Source organism: Aquarana catesbeiana, linkage group LG12, assembly GCF_042186555.1.
Source record: "Aquarana catesbeiana isolate 2022-GZ linkage group LG12, ASM4218655v1, whole genome shotgun sequence".
NCBI classification, from domain to species: Eukaryota; Metazoa; Chordata; class Amphibia; order Anura; family Ranidae; genus Aquarana; species Aquarana catesbeiana.
Genome location: NC_133335.1, coordinates 205,978,549 through 206,001,464, shown reverse-complemented (window position 1 = coordinate 206,001,464; position 22,916 = coordinate 205,978,549). Strand labels below are relative to the sequence as shown.

Here is a 22,916-nt window from a genome sequence, read left to right as displayed (position 1 = left end):
TTTGTTTTTAGTGCTGCCAAGGAGCCACTAAATCCATCCATCCTTCCTAATAGCTTATATACCTTCTAGCTGTCTACCACTCACCTCCAAACTTCAGACCCAGGCTCAAAGGGTGGGAGAAGAGCAAACTTTCCTTTCAAAATTAGTACCCCCACTTTGGCCTCACTTGCCTAACCTTCCTATCCATAAAATACTCCACCCCACCACCACCATTTCTTACTCAGTTTCGGCCCTCCCGGCCACATTGCTTTTCATTTAACTTTTTCACAGCTCACAACAATCTTTACTGTAATGTCGGCATGTCATATTTACATCCTTCACATCACCCTGAATAAGAAATGTCTGCATGGTGTTCTTCAGTCAGTCAGAGCTTTTCTTCCCTCTGTAGGGCGTCGAGGCAAACATTGCAGCCACCAGAAACAATGGCTTACTTGTGTTGACCCTTGACAGAACGTAAGTTTTTTTTTCTTTTTTTCTTTTCCTTTTTTTGTATATTAAACAAATCATTAATTGCTGTAAATAAAAAATGAGTGTTATGCAAACGTTTGTTAGAAAAAAACACAAATTCTATAGTATGATTTCCCAGTTTTCACACACAATAAAATTTGACCGTGTTGCAGCTCCTCTCTGTAGTTTCCTCTTTGTTAACAACCCCTTATTTCCTGTTTTGAAGAGAGAAAAGGCAACTAATTGTAGGAAGACTCTGTGTTATCAGTACAGATAAGCATATTTATGATACAACACAGGGGAACTTATTGTTCTAATACAGAGGGGATGGGAGAACTTTATACAAGTGGCTTAACAACCACTTTAATTATTTTTTTGCTGCCTTTTATTGGCTTCACGTTTTGGCAGTTTTCACAGTGTATGACAGCTTGTGGGGTGGTATCCCCTTTGTAGTCTGAGTGGATCTTCTGATTTCAGACAGTTAAACAGGATCTGGTGGGGAACTTGGTTTAGGCATTGTGAGTTCCACCTCTTTTTCTGACTCCTGCACAGGTTCACTCTGGTTTGTTGGGCATATTCACTTCACATCTTTCAGGGATTGGTTATTCTGGTGATGGGCTCTCATCAAAGCAAACACTATGGCTTATTGTCACTTCATCAGTCTTTGGGTGTAGGATTCTGTAACCCTTAGTTTGCTCGCTGTAGAATACTAGAATGCCCTCTATGGTTCTGTTCTCCAGCTTGGATTGCTTTTCACTTGGAATATAGGCATATGCTTTACATCCAAACACTCTGATGTGCCCTATGCTAGGCTTTGATCCATGCCACATTTCGAATGGAGTACTTTTAATGGCTCTTGAGGGTTGTCTGTTCCGTAGGTAGGTTGCAGTCATGACTGTTTCTCCCCAGTACTTGTGAGGTAGGCTAGTATCCGACAACATGCACCTGGCCATTTCTATAATAGTGCAAATTTTTTTTTTTCTTTCTGCTAATCCGTTTGGTCAGGAGTGTATGGTGTGGTTGTCTGGTGTACTATTCCTTGTCTCTTCATGTATCAGACCACTTCTTTGCTTATGTATAGGGATGAGCGAACAGTTTGGCCCGAGCATAAGTTCAGGCCGAACTTTCGCTGTTCGGACGTTCGGCAAACACGACCACAATGCATTGCGCCGCTGAACAGTGCATTGCAAGCCTTGATTGACTGAAGCAGTGAAAGCTTCAGCCAATCAGGGCACAGAGCACTGTCAGAGTCATGATTGGACACTGTCATCATGACTTTATCCAATCATGGCTCATTCCCGCCCCACAGTATAAAAGTATTCTTTCAATGGCAGCCATTTTCAGTGTGATTTCGGCGTGGAGAGAGATAGAACAGGGCTTCAATTGTCAGTGTAGAATATTAGTTTAGAGTCAGTCTAGGGATAGTATGAGTGTAGTGAGGAGGACCATCATTCAGCTTTGCATAGTGTGCAGCTAGAATAGGGACAGCTCAGATAGTTTCACTGTAGTGTAGTGAGACCATGTCAGTAATCTTTACATTAGTGTATAGCTAGAGTAGGGACAGTTCGGACATCATCTATTTGATTGCGTTACTGCCAGTTTAACACCATTTACTTCTGTGTGTGTTACTGCCAGTTTAACGCCATTTACTTCTCTGTGCATTACTGCCAGTTTAACGCCATATAGTTTAGCGTGTGTTACTGCCAGTTTAATGCCATATAGTTTTGTGCGTTACTGCAAGTTTAACACAATTTACTTCTGTGTGTGTTACTGCCAGTTTAATGCCATTTACTTCTCTGTGCATTACTGCCAGTTTAACGCCATATAGTTTTGCGTGCATTACTGCCAGTTTAACGCCATATAGTTTAGCGTGTGTTACTGCCAGTTTAACGCCATATAGTTTTGTGCGTTACTGCAAGTTTAACACCATTTACTTCTGTGTGCGTTACTGCAAGTTTAACACCATTTACTTCTGTGTGCGTTACTGCCAGTTTAACACCATTTACTTCTCTGTGCGTTACTGCCAGTTTAATGCCGTATAGTTCTGTGTGCATTACTGCCAGTTTAACGCCATATAGTTCTGTGCATCACTATACTTTTAGCGCATTATATTGCAGTATTTTATAGTGTATCCGTGGAGTATGTCTGTGTAGTGTGAGTACCCAAAGTAAAGTGCACCAAACACCTCTTTACGTAGTGCATCTACGTACAGATTTCAACTTCTTCTTTATATTTGCTTAAAAACACCGCCCCCTCCCTCCCAATAACGTCTGGGAGGACAAGAAGGAGAGGCAGACGTTCCCTTGGCACTGTAAGGGGGCCAGCAACAAATGTGTCCACAGGCAAAGGTGGATGTGCTGGTCAGTCCTCAGGCAGGGCATCATTTCCTCTGTTTAGTGAGTTTTCCCGTGCTATCCAGCCATAGCATGCAGAGGAGGTGGTGGACTGGCTTACTAAACCTTCCTTATCCTCCTCATCCTCAGTCATGCAAGCAGAGACAAGTGTGCATCCCCCTGCAGTTGCCAGAGTGGATAAACCTGCCTCCTTGTCCACATCTATTCTTGCCATAGCCCCAACATCAGCCATTGAGGAGTCAGCTGAGTTATTTGACCACAGCGTCAGACGCTGATGAGGCCCAGCCATTACTGGATTCAGATGTTGGTTCTGAGGTTGAGGATGACAGGAACATGAACCTAGAGAGAGGGAGGAACACTGGTAGACAAATTGTTCCCCAAGCCGCAGCGTATTGCCAAGTTGTCTCCAGTGGTAATGATGAAGATGAAGGAGATGGAGATGGAGATGATGATGATGATGATGATGAGGTCACTGATGCAACTTGGGTGCCAGATAGAGCAGAGGAGGAAACTGAAGGTGAAGCGGCACCACCCCAAGGAGGCTTACATCAAGAAAGAGTAGAGAGCAGCCACCCTGTTCCATCACATTCTACAGCTGTTATCTCCCGGCCCACTCCCAAAAGCTCAGCTGTCTGGGCATTTTTCAGCACATCTGCAGCAGATTGCACTGTTGCTATCTGAAAACTGTGTCTCAGGCACATCAAACGTGGCAAAAACACAAACCATTTGGGTACCACATGCTTAACAAGGCATTTAACGTCCAACCACTCAGCCCATTGGCAAAAGCACCTACAAGCCACACAAAAGGGGTAAAAATCTGTCCCTCCTCCTTACTCACTTCAGTTGGAGTTAGCACTACATCTTAATTTTATAAATAAAAATAAATAGACCCCTTAGTGTATAGTAACAGGGCCGTATATAGTAAAGACTAAATTGACCTTTAATGCAAATCTGTTGGAATGAAAAATAAGAAAATCCCAGCCTGTCCTAGGCAAAACCAGCTACCTATACTTCCTATACTTGACAACAATGCCACAAGGAGAGTATTGTCCCCTTATCAAGGGAAATGGATGAGAAGTAGTTCCGTTGGGAGGGTCACCGGGTGTTTGTAGGATATTGCAGAAGACAAATAGAGAAAAACACTGTGCATGATGGCAGACTAGCAAGCTGCAGACTATATTAAATGTTGTAGTATGGTCAAAGTTTTAATTCAAGTGCCATTGCTCATTATTGCTAGTGACTTATTACTACTAAGTTATTAAAGATGGACTTACACCTTAAGCCCAAACTAACCAGTTCAGTACAGCCACACCCATATTTGAACTAAACCACACCCTTTTTAGTAATCTGTAAAGCTATGAACAAAGAAGTGACCGAGGGATCAAAGCCCCTCCAGTGTAATGTCTATTCTTTACATAGAATACATAGGTTTGAAGCTACAATAATACCTCGGATTGCGAGTAATGCGGTTAACGAGCATTTCGCAATACGAGCTGTTATTTAAAAAAATCCTTACTCGGTTTGCGAGTGTTGTCTCGCAAAACGAGCAGGATTCAAGCCTCAGCAGTGTGCAGTACCACTTTTGGCCAGAGGTGCGGGGGAGCTGGTGACACGCAGAGCCGTTCGGAGCTGCTCGGATGCACTCAGAAACACTCGGAAATACTCAGAAACACTCCGTTCCCGAGTGTTACCGAGCCTCTCCAAGGCTTTCTGAATGCATCTGATTGGCTCTGAACGGTCTCCGAGTATTCCCGAGTCTCTCCAGTGCCCCCGCACCTCTGGCCACATACGGTACTGCATACAATAGAAGTCAATGTGGTACGAATTATCTTTGTTTCCATTGATTTCTATGGGGAAATTCGCTTTGATATGCGAGTGCTTCAGATTACAAGCATTCTCCTGGAACACATTATGCTTGTAATCCAAGGTTCCACTGTATAATCAATTTTGTGCTTTTTTTCTTATTTATAGATCAATTCTTAACACACGTATAAGCAGCAAAGGTGTGAGATTTGCCAGCACAGATGATGCTGAAGTAAGTACTGAAACTTCTGCATTTATTACATTTAAAGGGAAAGGACACTCACATGAGTGAAGACAAAAAAGTCTGCGCACCCCAAATAATTGATCAAAAAATGGGAAAATCCCAAGGAGGGGCTTTTTAGCAGCCAGCAATAATAATGATCAAAAAGTACAAAAATGGTAACGTAATAAATAATTTTTATTATTGCAAAACATCAAAGGGTATTAATACTGACATGTATAGTCAGAACATGAACTGTGGTACAAAAGCAATGGGTTTTAAAAAGCGACACCAATGACATAGAGTAATACACGATATGTTACACCATATGCAACAGTAATACAGTAATACAGAAGTCTTGTATGTAAGAACCTGACGCGTTTCGACCCCAATGGGTCTTCTTCAGAGGATATATGTATAAAAACTGTAAAGGTGTAAACATGTATTAAAATACTTAAAGGAGAAAAAAGAAAGATATGGACAATTCTATTATATATATTTCAATTACAGGCCACATCACCGCCCGGCCTCAACAAGTCTATTTCATTCGCTCCCTTTCTACGAGGCTTTTCCTCTGGCAAAACACAATGAGTTGAGTACTTCATGCCCCAGCTCCCCTGCAGTTGGGGCTTGCCCCCTTCGGCTGGACATGTCATTTTAACTTCCATAGTGAGGGCTTTTGCTCTTTGGGAACTCTCCGTCTCTGTTCTTTTATACCTTGTTCTCTCATACCTTGCTCTGGATGGCAACATACATGTCCCTAACACACATGTCCCCAATGTGTATATATTCTTTCCATGCTGTTTTATAGTGTACAACCATCGATATGATATATTGGCTCAGGAGACCCCCTGGAAACCAATCCGGGACATGCCCCCGACCCAACATTTGTACTCCTTGGTTCCTGCAAACGCCTCTCACTGTTTCTCCTGTCTAATTGGACATTTGGGACCGCATCGAATCATGCGATTCCCCATTTTCCGCTATTACATTATTATTGCTGGCTGCTAAAAAGCCCCTTCTTGGGGGATTTTCCCGTTTTTTGATCCATTTATTACATTTGATCTTTCCTATTACCAGACAGCATAACAGCAGACAAAACACATACTAACTGAATATGGATTGAAACAAATCTCTATTGACTTAGCATGCTGAAATTTCCAGGAATTACAGAATGTAAATAGCGAACCCTTTTTAAAAAAATCCTGTAATGACATTAAAAACAAAACAAAAAATCTATATGCGTTACAAATTTACGGGGTCTGTTTACAAAATATTTGTTGCCCAAATGTCAGAAGCATTCATGCAAGTTGATTTTGAAATTTTGAAATACCTCAGGGAGAAAACAATACTGTATTTTGGCCACTAGATAGAGCTGACGATACAAGCAATAATCTCTTAGGAAATATATGGGACATTTTTTTCAACTTGTATGAATGGTATTTTATAAGACCCCATCTGATCTTTTTAAAAATGATCCTTACTTCTGAAGCTGTTTCTACCATGGGCTCTCCGTCTATGTCCTGTCTAGATGCAGGGCCGGATTAACATAGGGGCTGATGGAGCTGCAGCTCCAGGCCCCTGCCTTAAAATCGGCCCTCCCAGTCAGCAGTATAAGCCTGATTTCTCCTTTCCATAAACTTCTATGGGACAGGAGAAGCTGTGTGTAAATGGAGGGGTGTCTGGCTGCATCTGTGTTGGCTCACTGTGGTTATTACAGTGTCAAAGTGCACAGTTCCCCCCCTACACAAATGGCTCTGCCTTCCCCCTCCCCTCTCCCCTTTCTCTCTGTGTGCAGCGAAGGAGCCGTGTGGGCTGGGAAATTATGAACAGAGCAGCCGGTGTTCTGCCATATAGTGTCCTCGTATCAGATAGTGTCCGCCTCGTACTGCGCAGGCGCAGCGCCTGCGCAGTACGGAGGAGCAGGAGATGCCGAAAATGCCCGAAGTTGATCAGCTGACCATCAGCTGTACACGGCGCTCGGGCACCTGTTAGCGATGGCAGTGTAAGAGGGCCCCTCGCGGGCTCGCTTCGCTCGCCACGCTTCGGGCACGGCCTCGCTGCGCTCGGCAAATATTTATTCTAACTCTATGTCCACTTGGATAGTAGGGAATGATCCTGGACATAGGGTAAGAATAAATGCGCAGGCGCCGTGTACAGCTGACGATCAGCTGTTGAACTTCGGAGACTTTCGGCGTCTCTTTTGTCCTCCGTACTGCGCCTGCGCAGTACAGGGAGGACACTATATGATAGGGGACTGAATTCGATAAGACACCGGCAGATAGAAGGTGAACAGATATGTGAGTGATAAGCTTCCCATCCAAGTGTGAGCTCAGTGACTGGACTCTTATCTCCCTTCTCTCCCCCTCTTTTACCTTTATCTTCAGCAATGGCTGTTATAACTGCAGTCAATATGTAGACTCGGCTCCTTGTGCTTTTAGGTGGGTTCACACTGCTTTGCTTGGTGTATCCACAGTTTTCCTGCGTTTTACCCACAGTCCTATTGATTTCTATTAGGTTGCATGTTTTTTCTGAAAGCGCACCAAAATCAATAGGACTGCAAGCTAAAACTGCAGATACACAAGCAGTGCGCCCAAACTGCAGCAAACCAGTGTGAGCCCAAAGGCTTGTACACACAACCCTCTATAGAACTTGGTCTGATCAATACTCCTGGCATTCATTTTACACACAACCATACCATCCCAGATCAGGAGGGGTGGGGGCTTCAGGGATTTGTTTGACTATGCAGGCCCTGTCCCTTCTACCCATCCTGGAAGAGTCCTGGAGGAAGTGGCAGGCTGCTGGTGGCAAGTGGCACACTATATCTGGTGAAAGGCTGCTGGTGGCAAGTGGCACACTGTATCTGGTGGCAAGTGGCACACTGTATCTGGTGGCAGGCTGCTGGTGGCAAGTGGCACACTGTATCTGGTGGCAAGCTGCTGGTGGCAAGTGGCACACTATCTGGTGGAAGGCTGCTGGTGGTAAGTGACACACTGTATCTGGTGGTAGGCTGTGGTTGGCAAGTGGCACACTGTATCTGGTGACAGGCTGCTGGTGGCAAGTGGCACACTGTATCTGGTGGCAGGCTGCTGGTGGCAAGTGGCACACTGTATCTGGTGGTAGGCTGTGGTTGGCAAGTGGCACACTGTATCTGGTGGCAGGCTGCTGGTGGCAAGTGGCACACTGTATCTGGTGGCAGGCTTCTAGTGGCAAGTGGCACACTGTATCTGGTGGCAGGCTGCTGGTGGCAAGTGGCACACTGTATCTGGTGGCAGGCTGCTGGTGGCAAGTGGCACACTGTATCTGGTGGTAGGCTGTGGTTGGCAAGTGGCACACTATCTGGTGGCAGGCTGCTGGTGGCAAGTAGCACACTGTATCTGGTGGCAAGTGGCACACTGTATCTGGTGGCAGGCTGCTGGTGGCAAGTGGCACACTGTATCTGGTGGCAAGCTGCTGGTGGCAAGTGGCACACTATCTGGTGGAAGGCTGCTGGTGGTAAGTGACACACTGTATCTGGTGGTAGGCTGTGGTTGGCATGTGGCACACTGTATCTGGTGGCAGGCTGCTGGTGGCAAGTGGCACACTGTATCTGGTGGCAGGCTGCTGGTGGCAAGTGGCACACTGTATCTGGTGGCAAGTGGCACACTGTATCTGGTGAAAGGCTGCTGGTGGCAAGTGGCACACTGTATCTGGTGGCAGGCTGCTGGTGGCAAGTGGCACACTGTATCTGGTGGCAAGTGGCACACTGTATCTGGTGGCAGGCTGCTGGTGGCAAGTGGCACACTGTATCTGGTTGCAAGCTGCTGGTGGCAAGTGGCACACTATCTGGTGGAAGGCTGCTGGTGGTAAGTGACACACTGTATCTGGTGGTAGGCTGTGGTTGGCAAGTGGCACACTGTATCTGGTGACAGGCTGCTGGTGGCAAGTGGCACACTGTATCTGGTGGCAGGCTGCTGGTGGCAAGTGGCACACTGTATCTGGTGGTAGGCTGTGGTTGGCAAGTGGCACACTGTATCTGGTGGCAGGCTGCTGGTGGCAAGTGGCACACTGTATCTGGTGGCAGGCTTCTAGTGGCAAGTGGCACACTGTATCTGGTGGCAGGCTGCTGGTGGCAAGTGGCACACTGTATCTGGTGGCAGGCTGCTGGTGGCAAGTGGCACACTGTATCTGGTGGTAGGCTGTGGTTGGCAAGTGGCACACTATTTGGTGGCAGGCTGCTGGTGGCAAGTAGCACACTGTATCTGGTGGCAAGTGGCACACTGTATCTGATGGCAGGCTGCTGGTGGCAAGTGGCACACTGTATCTGGTGGCAAGCTGCTGGTGGCAAGTGGCACACTATCTGGTGGAAGGCTGCTGGTGGTAAGTGACACACTGTATCTGGTGGTAGGCTGTGGTTGGCAAGTGGCACACTGTATCTGGTGGCAGGCTGCTGGTGGCAAGTGGCACACTATCTGGTGGAAGGCTGCTGGTGGTAAGTGACACACTGTATCTGGTGGTAGGCTGTGGTTGGCAAGTGGCACACTGTATCTGGTGGCAGGCTGCTGGTGGCAAGTGGCACACTGTATCTGGTGGCAGGCTGCCAGTGGCAAGTGGCACACTGTATCTGGTGGTAGGCTGTGGTTGGCAAGTGGCACAATGTATCTGGTGGTAGGCTGCTGGTGGCAAGTGGCACACTGTATCTGATGGCAGGCTGCTGGTGGCAAGTGGCACACTATCTGGTGGAAGGCTGCTGGTGGTAAGTGACACACTGTATCTGGTGGTAGGCTGTGGTTGGCAAGTGGCACACTGTATCTGATGGAAGGCTGCTGGTGGCAAGTGGCACACTGTATCTGGTGGCAGGGAGCTGGTGGCAAGTGGCACACTGTATCTGGTGGCAGGGAGCTGGTGGCAAGTGGCACACTGTATCTGGTGGCAAGTGGCACAATGTATCTGGTGGCAGGCTGCTGGTGGCAAGTGGTACACTGTATCTGGTGGCAAGTGGCACAATGTATCTGGTGACAGGCTGCTGGTGGCAAGTGACACACTGTATCTGGTGGCAGGCTGCTGGTGGCAAGTGGCACACTGTATCTGGTGGCAATTGGCACAATGTATCTGGTGGCAAGTGGCACAATGTATCTGGTGACAGGCTGCTGGTGGCAAGTGACACACTGTATCTGGTGGCAGGCTGCTGGTGGCAAGTGGCACACTGTATCTGATGGCAAGTGGCACAATGTATCTGGTGGCAAGTGGCACACTGTATCTAGTGGCAGGCTGCTGGTGGCAAGTGGCACACTGTATCTGGTGACAGGCTGTCGGTAGCAAGTGGTACACTGTATCTGGTGACAGGCTGTGGTTGGCAAGTGGCGCACTGTATCTGGTGAAAGGCTGCTGTTGGCAAGTGGCACACTGTATCTGGTGGCTGGCTGCTAGTGGCAAGTGGCACACTGTATCTGGTGGCAAGCTGCTGGTGGCAATTGGCACATTGTATCTGGTGGCAGGCTGTGGGTAGCAAATGGCACACTGTATCTGGTTGCAAGTGGCACACTGTATCTGGTGGCAAGTGGCACACTGTATCTGGTGGCAGGCTGCTGGTGGCAAGTGACATGGTGTATCTAGCGGCAGGCAACTGTGGAAAGTGATACGCTACATCTGGTGGCAGGCTATGGGTGGCAAGTGACAAGCTGCATCTGGTGGCAAGTGACAAGCTCAGGTCCCACTAATTCTGCATGATGGTGAGTTGAACTATTTCACTATATATTACAATGTAGTAACTGAAATAATGGAATTTGATCATCCTGACACCATATCAAGCATGGTGTCAGGATAATTGATTTTAAGTACTAACACCAGCCATTTGCCTGACAAATCACCTCCACTGCCGATTTCCCTGCCAACCCCGAGACTACATCCTCCACCCTCATCTTTTTTTTGGGAAAAGGGGGATGTCCCTAAATGACAGTTTGGAAATGTGGTCTCCCTATGTTGCTGCTGGTGAGAGACCGCATAGCAGGTGGTATTGGTGGTGTTGCTGCTGCTCAGAGGCTGCACGGCTGGTATTACTGGTGAGAGTATATTTAATTCGTTTTAGCGAAAAATTGTTTGCATTTTCATTTTGTTTCCATAAAAAGGCCCACCGAAATTCTCAGCACCAGGCCCATGATGCTCTTAATCTGGCCCTGTCTAGATGGCAGGACATTTGACGTTGGATGTATGGCCTCGGCGCCTCACAAATGAGCACTTGGCTATGATTTGAGGGGGATTGTATATGTCATTTTTTTTTATGTCTTTAAGTTGAACTAACCCTTTTAGGATTGTGAAGATGTTTCAAGGCCAATTGTATATATAATCTGACAGTCCAGTCTAAAGCCTGGTACACACTATGAGTCTTTTTTTGTTCAACCCAGCAGGTTAATTGAAAAAAACTGTTAGCTCCGGTTGGAGCCGCTGCACTAACTATGCGGAGTTAGTGCAGTGATCTCCCCTGCTGAGCTGCTGTGTTCAGACAGAGGCACCCCCCCCCCCCAGAACTCTCAGATCAGCACTCTCAGCCATTGGCTGAGAGCACTGTTCGGGAGTCGGTCTGCTGCTAGTTTTCCAGCATGCATGTCCTACAGAAGCTGGCCAAGCGGCCTGCTTATGTCGGACAGACCGACATACACATGGGTCAAATGTCGACCCTTTTTTTTTTAACCCGGCCAATGTTTCCCGACATTCGGCCCATGTGTGCAGGGCTTAAAGTGGATGTAAACTCCATTCCTGAAATCTGACCTGGACACATATAACTGTAGCATTTGCTTATCTCTCTTCAAAGCTCTGAGTGCCGTGTCTTTCTGCTGCTTCGTTCTTCTGTTATCAGCATGATAACTTCTGACAAGCTCTCCGACACAGGAGTTAAAAACAGCTAGAACTTTGTGTTGGGGAGTGAACTTAGCGATAGATAAGCAGAGAGCTTAGTTTCTGCAAGTTTCTTTGTTCCTCTGCCTATGGGGGGGGGGTGCCTTTCCTCCAATCAGCTCACACGCAGTGTATGCCTAAACTCCCCTCCCACTGCCAAAACAGGAAGAAAAATTTGATGATGTGCACTTTTTAAAGAGTCTAGAAAGCAGAAGACAGCAGATATACATGTAAAACTTATGTAGGAGGATTTGTTTTATCTTCTGGGGCTGTTCACTTCACTAGGTATATGTGAGGGTTTACATCCACTTAAGTCTGTCCCAGTTGGATGTGCCTGTTATAATCTCCAGTTTCCATATAAGATATGCAGACCACATTAACCAGCACATATTGATTTGAAGGAGCAAGAGATGTATTCTGATGTGCCTTTGGATTGCAGTTTTCTGAATAATGTGTGATATTTATTCAAGCACTCATGAAGAATACTCTAACCTCAGTCTAGTGCCCCGTAGTAGCTTTTGATAAGCCAGTCCCCGTATTAGAATAATTAATGCAGCCATGGAAGTGGAAACCTTTACCCTGAGATCTGGCTCTAGCTCCATGGCACCGGATGATCTTGGATTCTACTCAGCCAAGTTATAGAGAGCCCCATGTGGTTCCAGGTCAGGTGTGTCAGGGGCTGTGCCACCCACCTGTCCCAAATACATGGAGAATACTGTTTTTTCTGGTGGGTGGTCCAGGCAGGGGACCTGTCACCAGGCCAACCCATCTTCATCCAACTATAATCAGTACCATGACTGAGCCATTCTGCACACTTACTTTTTGTTCTCCAAGTATAGGCCAACATGCGCACCAGCAGATGATTGAGATTTTGTCTGCTTCTTGCTCCAAGACATTTCTGTCCCAAGGATTGTCTTTATGACAATATTGCTGATATCTTTATCTGTACCATAGTTCTCAATGTTATAAAATGTGAAAACTATATAACACTGTTCTAAAATGATATATTTTTTGTCTTTTTAGCTTCTTGACTTAACTAAAGACCTAGTTGAAAATGTCGTTGGTAGCGTAATCCTTTATATGCAATGTAAGTATAACTGGGGAGTAGACATGGTCTGAACACCCCCCTGTTTGTTTTGCAGCAGAACTCTCGAATAGGGGAAATGTTCTAATCCGAACGGCGAACCCCATTGAAGTCTATGGGAGTCGAACAGGAAAAATCAAAAGTGCCACTTTTGAAGGCTTATATGCAAGTAATTGGCCATAAAAGGGCTACGGGGGGTGTGGGTACTGCCCTGGGAGACATGTATCAATGCAAATTTTTCAGGAGCAGTGATTTTAATTATACTTAAAGAGCAAAACAATGAAAATGAAAAATTCCTTTAAAAATAGTGCCTGAGGGGTCCCCTTGATGTGCCTGTAAAGTGGCGCATCTGTAGCATGCATAAAACATTAGGCATGTGCAATTCGTTTCGTTCCGTATTCGTTTAACGAATTTAGACACATTCGTTAATTCAGAAATATCCGAATTAATGAAAACCTATTTAACTAATTTTTCTGAATATTCGTAAATTCGAAAAATTCGTAAATTTGTAAATTCATACATTCGTAAATTCGTACATTCGTAATTTACGAATGTACATTCGTACATTCGTACATTAGTATATTAGTGAATTCGTAAATTCGTAAATTCGTAAATTCGGAAATCTGAAATAATAATTAACTAATAATAATTTAACTACTATTACTAGTAACTATTAAATTATAGGTATTGTAATTTCCTTTCAAATTTGGCTGTTAGTGAACGTAACATATACAAATTTATCCAAAAGTTACGAATGATCTGAAATAACAAATGCTGTATCCAAACGAATGGAACGTAATAAATAAATAACAATAATAATAATAAAAACTTTTTATTATTATTATTTATTATTAATTTGTTCCATTCCATTTGTTTAGATGCAGCACTCGTTATTTCGGATAATTCGTAACTTCAGATAAATTCGTATTTGTTACGTTCACTGACAGACAAATTTGAAAGGAAATTACAATCGAATTTTCGGGTTTTTGGATTTTCAAATGTACGAATTTACGAATTTACGAATGTACGAATGTACAAAATCACGAATGTACGAATAAACGATTTTACGAATTTACGAATTTACGAATGTACGAATGTACGAATGTACAAAATCACGAATGTACGAATTAACGAATGTACGAATTTACGAATGTACGAATGAACGAATTTACGAATTTACGAATGTACGAATTTACGAATGTATGAATTTACGAATTGTGATCATAACGAACAACCTGAAAAACGAAAAAAATAAACTAATGAAACGAAAATGGACAAATTTTTTGGCTGTGCACATATCTATAAAACATGCTGCAGCAAAAATAACATTTCTAAAGAAAACAAAAAGGAGTTAAATCCCATTTAAAATGGCTTGTGGTTACGATTGCCGTCAACCGGCTATCAAAAAAAAGAAAGAAAAAAACGGCGTGGGGTCCCCCAACCATACCAGGCCCTTCTGTCCTGTAGTCTTCTGGGACCTGTGATGTGTCCCAGAAAACTGCATGTGGAAAGAGGGGAGCCGAACTCAAAACCAGGTACCCACTCCACTCCAGGTGCCAAATGTGGCAGTGGAGGGTGCAAACAAACAGACCTTCTCCTTTTGGGTGGAGCTCCACTTTAAGTGGGAGAAAAGATGGCCTTGTAGCCTGACACTTAGTCTGATAATTAAGGCTCAACAAGATCTTAGATCCAACGTATTACAAATTATGGTGTCTGGTTCTCTGTAAGCCTATAAAGTGAACCAGAGGACCAACCTTGAAGGTGCACAACATATTCAGCTGCAACAAACGTTGTTCAATTTTTGCTCTGCAATCAACAAAACTTATACACCCTGCTCATTATTGAAGTCTGGTTCTGGCTCTGACTCAGCAGGAGGCATGTTGGACCACAGCAAAGAGGTCATTTCTTCCTACATCCAGGGAGCAAGTGACCACATGCTGGCAGAGGACATGCTTCTCTACTCAGGCAAAGAAAACAAACTGTAAGACTTTGCACATTGCTTTAATGCATCTGGAATGTATTTAGCACCACTTCGTGACCACCCCAAAGCAGATTTACTGCTACAGGGTGGCTGTTCTGTGCAGAATCACATATATAGTGCCTTGAAAAAGTATTCATACCCCTTGAAATTTTCCACATTTTGTCATGTTACAACCAAAAAGGTAAATGTATTTTATTGGGATTGTGTTGGTCTATCACATAAAATCCCAATAAAATACATTTACATTTTTGGTTGTAACATGACAAAATTTGGAAAATTTTAAGTGGTATGAATACTTTTTCAAGGCACTGTATATATACAGTACATGATTCTGCACTTCCGCCTTGGAAGCGGGCAGCTACTGCTGCGATCAGTCACAGCAGATGCCGATCAATGGGTGCCGACCAATGGATGTCTGCTGGTACCCGCTGATCGGCAAGGAGAGACACAGAACAGAGCTCTGCCTATGTATACAAGGCAGAGCTTTGTCCTGTCAGTGGGGATGTGATGGATTTTCTTTCAAAATCCATCACATCCCTTAGTAAAAGCAGCACACATAGTACACATAAACACTGGTTAGGCACACATTTAAGCACTGATCACTGCATTAGTGTCACTGGTTCCCATAAAATGTCAAAAGTGCCAGTTAGTATGCGATTGTCTGCCACATTATCGCAGTCCCACTACAAGTGATTGCCGCCATTTCTAGTATAAAAAATAAATAAAAATTACAGTATACTGTATATCCCATAGTTTGTAGATGCTATAACTTTTGTGCAAACCAATCAATATACGCTTATTGGGATTTTTTTTTTACCAAAAAATTGTAGCAGAATACATATTGGCGTAAATTTATGAAGAAATTCAATCTAGTTTATTTTTTTTCAAAATTGTCCGTCTTTTTTAGTTTATAGCGCAAAAAACAAATAAAGAAGTGGTGATACCACCATAATACCTCCAAACGAAAGCTCTATTTCATTTAGGTACAGCATTGCATGACCGCACAATTGTCAGGTAAAATAACGCAAAAAAATGGCCTGGTTTTGAAGGGAGGTAAATCTTCCGGAGATCAAGTGGTTAAACTGAAAACTGGGCATTGACCATTTCTATCTGTCCAGTACAACTTTTAAATAAATAAATAAATCCTTTGTCTATATACAGTATTGTTTGCCTTTGGTTTATACATTCTGTTTCTCTGCAGGTGCATTAGATTCAGGATTTCCTCCATCCTTTGACTCAATCACCTCATATTTGCCACCTGCATCAAAATGTTCACCTTTAAAGAATGATGTAAGTTTTTTTTTTGCTTTTTATATTTAACAGTGTTTAAAGCTAAATCTCCATCATTTACCTGTCAAAGTCACTCTGGTTAGTCACTCTTCTGATCCAGGCTCCCATGCAAGACATAATAGATGAGTACTAGACCTCCTTGCAGAATGTACTGCGAGTGAGCTTGGTCCAGGAACAACTGTGAAGGAGCAGCAGTTCATTGATGAAGTCAGCACTCTGCTCTCTCCTCTTCTCAGCAAGTTATGTAAAGCAATACACATTAAATAAGTGATAGAGCTTTGTTGGCTCTGAGTGCTGCTCCTCCCCTTTCCAGTGCACAAGATTACAGAAAGATGATATCAAGACAGGTTTGGGTAGGTCTGCAATTGTATGGAAGAGTTTATGTATCTTTAAAGCTGAACACTAGGCAAACATGTAGGCAGGTGGGAGTTTCCTTTTAACGGTTGCTCCTCCTAGTGGTGGAGTGGTGATGTAGGGTGCCCTTTATGAGATGGAAGGAGTCTCAGGTTGAGGTTCTTCCTTGGAGATGCTGTCCTCTCTGGCGTCACCAAGGAGAGGGAGCCGGAGGGAGTTTGGTGCGCTCTTCCCTTTGGGGTGGGAACAGTTGAGCAACCTCCCCAGAGCAAGGCCGATTAGGGGAATTAAGTAAGAGCTGTGGTTTAGAGAACAAGCCCCACCATGTTCTCTTTATGCAGCAAATTTTATTCACCGTGATTGGGAAGCTACAGTATGTGACCCAGTGTTTGGACCGTTCTGTTTGAAATACAGTGCAAAGTAAAGAAACGACTTTTCACAACAAGAAGCCTTTGAGTGATGTTCTGCTGTGAGTGATGTGCTGCCAATGCCTGGGTTAAAGTCTAATGTGTTTTACTGATGGAAGCCTGGTCGGCTATGGAGTGGGTACTAATGGAGGAAAAGCAGTCCCCCACCTGACAGTGACAACCCCCTCATGTATCATGTGCATACCTCCCAACATTTTGAGATGGGAATGAGGGACACCTACTATCAAATGTATGTAGGCATAGGACACGCCCCCTGCCACACCCCCTTAAAGGAGAATTAACCCGAAAAAAAGGTTAATTAAAATCAAAAGGGCTTTTTTTTTACCACTGCTATTCCTTCAAATTGGTTTTTAAAATGTACAAATGCAGAAATTTAGAAATTGGATGAAAGGTTTAGCACTGGGAAACACTTTTTGAAAAATAAAAAAAGTGCATTTTATATACAACTATATAGATCAGACCAAAATGAGGGGGAAAGAGGGACAGAGGGACATTGCTCCAAATCAGGGACAGTTGGGAGCTATGGTCATGTGTCAGGTGGTCTTATGGACCTCAGGTAGTTGGTGGACTTCTGGAGCTTCTATCTGGACCACGCATCAAATATAGGTTTATAATCCAGGAGTGAAGGGGTTAATGAGGACAGTGCCCAGGGGGATGAGGAGAAGAGGTCTAGGACCAGCATCCATGCATGTGAACAGTATGCAGGTTTGAGCTGAGCACCAGCGTGACTCCCTGAGACCCTGTATGTGTAGGAGGATCAGAGCTGTGCGTGTCGGCCATGTGGAAATAAGCTGAGTCCTCCTTACAAAAAGCTAAAGCCGCAGATAATGACGATACATGAGAGCTGTTTTACCTGCCAAATAATTAGAATTTCTGTCCATCAATTCCTGAGATTTACAAAGCTACGTCACACTGCACAGCCCTGGGGTTACAGATTTACACAGCTCTGCTGTGTGGCTGAGCTGTAAAAAATTTCAAGAATGGATGAACAGAAATGCAAATTCTGTGGCAGGTAAAGCAGCAGCCATATGTGCGTGTTTCATCTGTGTATTTAGATATTTTCCTGGTATTGTACAGCTAAGCATGAGAAATTATGTTCCAGTCAGTTAAAATATGAGCAGAATCTGGCATCCAAAGTGGGGAGGAGAGGTGTGTATGGCTGATGGCAACATTTTAGGAACTTAGTTCCCACAAGACATGACTTTTCTGACATATTATAATAGATTATGATTTTTCTGGTGGTTTTTATCCTATTAAAAGAAATAAAAAGCCTATTTAGGTGATAACCTACAGTAAATGTCTATTTTCTCTCACTTTCTGTCCTAGTGACACGGGTCAACATGACTAATAGTGAGAATGGATCTTCTCATCAGGCAGATAGACAGCAATATAATTTTAGGAAATATAAAACAAAGTGTGAATCAGACCAGTGGTTAAGTCCAAGAATGAAAGTTAACTGACCTATTTGTTTTTTAATAAATGGACATTCTTAGCACTGGCCTGGCTTTCTCTTTGTCCTACATTTCATATGTCTCTACTGTAATTCCATCCAGTGGCCTTTACATTGTCAGTGAAACTAAAGCACCATAAAAATTGCACTTAAAGTCATGAAACACTAACACCTTATAGAGAGAGTCCAAGCATTTGGGACCTAGCACTACAAAACCTACATCAGCAATAAAATTCTGACAGCGGTTTTAATCCATCCCCAGTCCAAGCTACATGTTACTACATGACATGTAAAGGACAGATACCTCCAGTCTTACCCCAACCTGTTATACCATAACCTCCAACCCCCCTAAATTACTGATAAAAGACGTAACAAGGATTTTGGATTAAAATGGCCTTAACAGCCTTTTATTTAACAAATACATAACTTCAAATAAATAACATATTTAACATAACATCAGCCCATATTTTTCTATCTAAACCTTGGTGGTCTTTAAGGGTGACAACACACAACTTTGTTATATGCAACAAACTTCTTTCCAACTTAGGCCTCCAGTCGCCAAACACAGACAATACTCATCATCCGCAGTGACCTACATTTTACCCATTCCTAGTTAAACCGCTCGTTAACTGGAATGTACTTAAGAACCCCATACCACAGATGGATCCCAACCATTTTCTCTTCCAGCCCTTTTCTCCTCCTCCAAAGACCCACCACTGCCAGGCTTCCATGACATCCTCAATGGAACACCGCCAAAAAACATAGGGAAGGTGGGTGGGAAGCTTCTCCTATCGCTTTTCTCTCCCCTGCTCCACTCCTCCCCCCTAAACTTCCCAACTTCCCAGGACCCCTCCCAGCTTCTGGCCACCACCCACCTGCCTTAAAGGGCTACACTACCTAATGCCCCTAAATGCCTGTTTTACTGTCCACCTCTGTCATGCTGTCCCTACGCTCATTCCTTTTTCTTCTTTTGCTCCCGGACTCCGTTTCTTTTCTGGTTACAGATGCAAGAAATAGTTGAAATTCAGGAGCAGTGGCTAGGGAAACTTATCCTTAGACTTCCCACCTTGCCCCAGAACTGTGCTGCACTATTTGCAGCATTTACATCTGTACAGGGACAGATGCACAACCATGGACACAGAGACAGCAACCAAAGCCAGGCATCCATCCCTTTACAGATGTAAATGCTCAGGTGCTGGAAGATCTGTCTGTCAGCCAACCCTTGATTTTTAACAGGCTGCTGCATGTAACATCTGTCACTCCCAGGAGCATTAACACATGCTGTATGGGGCTCTGGGCCCTTGTGAAAGATAAGCCCAAAGCAAAATAAATAAATAAGCGTAGGGCTGGCATGACTAGGTAGCTGGGCTACTGGGCATACAAAGGGTTAATTAAATTGCAGAAAGTCACATGCCAGTATGGGTGGGTTGTGCAGAATTGGGAGGGGCTTTGGTATGGTATAGGTGGGGTCAAGTAGGGTTGCCACTGTCCAGGATTCACTCGGACAGTTTGGGTTTTGAATCATGTGTCCAGGTTTGAATCCACCTGAAACCCAGACACAATATTCAGACAGGAATGTAGCTCAGAACAGTGCCTGATAGGAGGGTGAGGGAAGACTATGCACGCCCCATTACTATTCTCTTTGGAGCTCCCAAAGGTGTCCCGGGTCTTTTACAATCCTATAGAGTATGCTAAAAAAAATTTTTTTTAGTTGTGCGCCGCTAAAGTGTTCGGGTTTGGCTTGAAGAAAAAGTGGCAACCCTAGGGTCAAGACTTCTCAGGGCAGTTGGAGGTCATCGGACGAAGAAGAAACTTCCCACCCTCCCGCCCTGTGGATCAGACGGGGTGCTGTGGCTGCCATAGTGGCTTTGGCGGTTGGGATCTTTGAAGGCCTTCTAAAATAACAGTGGTTTGGCATAGTGGGGAACCATTTATGGTATGGAGTCCTCTGTAAAATTCCAGAGTTTTAACTTTGCATTGGGGATATGGAGATATCTGTGTAGAATGTGTAGAGTTGAGATCGTCCCAGAGTCGGTATGTTACAGCTGGGGACCTGTATGTGATCACGCAGATAAAAAACGATTTGGGATTCTTTAGTGCCTTCAAAGATCAGCAACCTGGTTTGGTATGTACTTTATCATTGAGATTATTATGTTTTTGTTAAACAAATGTGTTCTACGGCCAATTTTACTCCAAAAAGGGTGTCGTCTAGTTATTCTCGAATTGTGGATAACAATTAAGTGTCTTACCATAGTCATGAGTCCTTAAAGATAATTGCAACATCTTCTGTGTCTGCTCTGAGGTTGGGGCATTTACTTTTAAAAGTTTAACATTAAGTAACGATCAGGTGGGGTTGTTCCTAATAACAAGAATGTGATATGGAAATGCCTCTGTTAGGCCTCATTCACATGGGCACTGAAGCCCATAGACCATGAATGAGCCATGTACTTAAGTGGCTTGAGCCACCAAGTGCAGCATGCAGGCAGCCAATGTAAGTGTATGGGGATGCAGTCACTGCACAGACAAAATTTCTCTCCCTAATTTGTGTGAATGAGGCCTTACTGTCTTACTCAGACATCTCAATTCTCCTGGAAAGTGTGGGAGACTCCCGCATTTCTGCGGCGGCTCCCACACACCCGGAGGCGCCTTCCGATCTCCCTGGAATGATCGGTGCGGCGGGGATCAGCTGTGAACACTGATCTCCTCTGTATAGATTTTTAGCTGACAGCCGCTTCTCCTTCTCTCCCTCCCGCGGCTGACGGCTAAAAAGCTATACAGGGAGATTGGTGATCACAGCTGTCCCTCCAGCCGCACCGATCATTCCCAGCTGCTCCCTGTGTGCTCCTCCCCCGGCCCCCTCCGTGTCCTTCTCCGCCCCCCCTCGTCCGCCGCAGCCGGATCCCCTCCTCTCCCGCCAGCTGCGGGGGGAACTAGTAATAGGACACAGTGCGCGAGATTGCTCCTGTGTCCTGTGATTGCTGAGCAGAGTAAACTGTGTTTACTCTGTTCAGTTTATGAATGGACAGGAGCCTCTGTCTCCTGTTCATTTATTTTTAGTGCTGAGAAAGGGATTGGGGAATGTGTCCTCAGTTCCTTTTGTCTGTCTCTAAGGGGAGATGTCAGGGGTCTGTTTAGACCCCAGAAATCTCACCAAAGCCCCACAAAAAATATTGTAAAAAAATTCTAAAAAATGAAAAAGTGTAAAAAAATAAAATAAACTACTGACACCACTCTCCCCTGCCCTACCAACACTGTCCACTGCCCCAACCCCCTCCCCCCAAAAAGCATTGTGAAAAAAAATTAAAAACAAATTAAATTGTAAAAAAATAAATTATTAAAAATAAAAAAACTACTGCCACCCACCACCTTCCCCTAGAAGCACTGCGAAAAAATATTGAGAAAGTGATTTAAAAAATATTTTGCCACGGGGGGGGGCTGGGCGTTTTGCAGGTTGGGATGTCTGCTTACTGCATCCAGAAACTGCTGGACCTAAACATTTTGTGTGTTTTGTTTTGCAGAACGTGTACCAATGCGATTGTGAGGAGGAGAATTAAATAAACTCAGAGAACTTGTCTTGTGCCTTTCTTAATTAAAAATCATTGATTAGTTCTTTCTCTCTTGCGCAAATATGTGAGTATTAAGTCAACCCAAGACTTGTACATGCATTTTATGAATTTCATGTAGAAGAGAATACCTTCTACATGCACTGCATCTCTGACAATAAATTACAGCATCATACATTTTGGTATTCTGTGTCTTTCTTTTGTGGTTCTTTTAGGAGTTAAAAAAAACGTGTGTGTATGTGTATATATATATATATATATATATATATATATATATATATATATATATATATATATATATATATATATATATATATATATTTATATATATATATATATAATATATATAGTGGCTTGAAAAAGTATTCATACCCCTTGAAATTTTCCACAATTTGTCATGTTACAACCAAAAAAAGTGAATGTATTTTATTGCGATTTTATATGATAGACCAACAAAGTGGCACATAATTATGAAGTGGAGGATGATAAATGATAAATGGCTTTCAATTTTTTTTTACAAATAAATATCTGAAAAGTGTGGCGTGCATTTGTATTCAGTCGTCTACCTAAACTGACAGGCTGGGCAAGGAAAGCATTAATCACAGAAGCAGGTAACTCTGAAGGAGCTGCAGAGTAAGGCACAACTGCAAACCTACCAAGACCTAAACTGACAAGCTGGGCAAGGAGAGCATTAATTAGAGAAGCAGCCAAGAGGCCCATGGTAACTATGGAGGAGCTGCAGATATCCTCAGCTCAGGTGGGAGAATCTGTCCAGAGAACAACTATTAGTTGAGCACGCCACAAATCTGGCCTTTATGGAAGGGTGGAAAGAAGAAAGCCATTGTTGAAGGAAAGCCATAAGAAGTCCCGTTTGCAGTTTGCAAGAAGCCATGTGGGGGGCACAGCAAACATGTGGAAGAAGTGCTTTGGTTTGATGAGACCAAAATTTAACTTTTTGACCTAAAAGCAAAACGCTATTGCACTGGACACAAAATAGGATTTTCCAACAACAAAACCATGGATTTTTTTTCCGAAGGATGTTGGCTCAAACTTGTCTTGCATACACAAG

General features: G+C 43.9%; 1 protein-coding gene across 1 annotated transcript in view; it reads left to right on the top strand.

Moving 5' to 3' along the window:
* Positions 1-22,022, top strand: part of LOC141114267 (uncharacterized) — a 66,311-nt gene extending 44,289 nt beyond the window's left edge. Inside the window, exons 12-16 of the mRNA XM_073607852.1 lie at positions 389-453; positions 4,773-4,836; positions 12,721-12,784; positions 15,964-16,052; positions 21,803-22,022. Coding sequence (XP_073463953.1) covers positions 389-453; positions 4,773-4,836; positions 12,721-12,784; positions 15,964-16,052; positions 21,803-21,838 — 318 coding nt within the window. The 3' untranslated portion in view covers positions 21,839-22,022. The remainder of the gene's footprint in view (positions 1-388; positions 454-4,772; positions 4,837-12,720; positions 12,785-15,963; positions 16,053-21,802) is intronic.
* Positions 22,023-22,916: the final 894 nt, after the last annotated feature.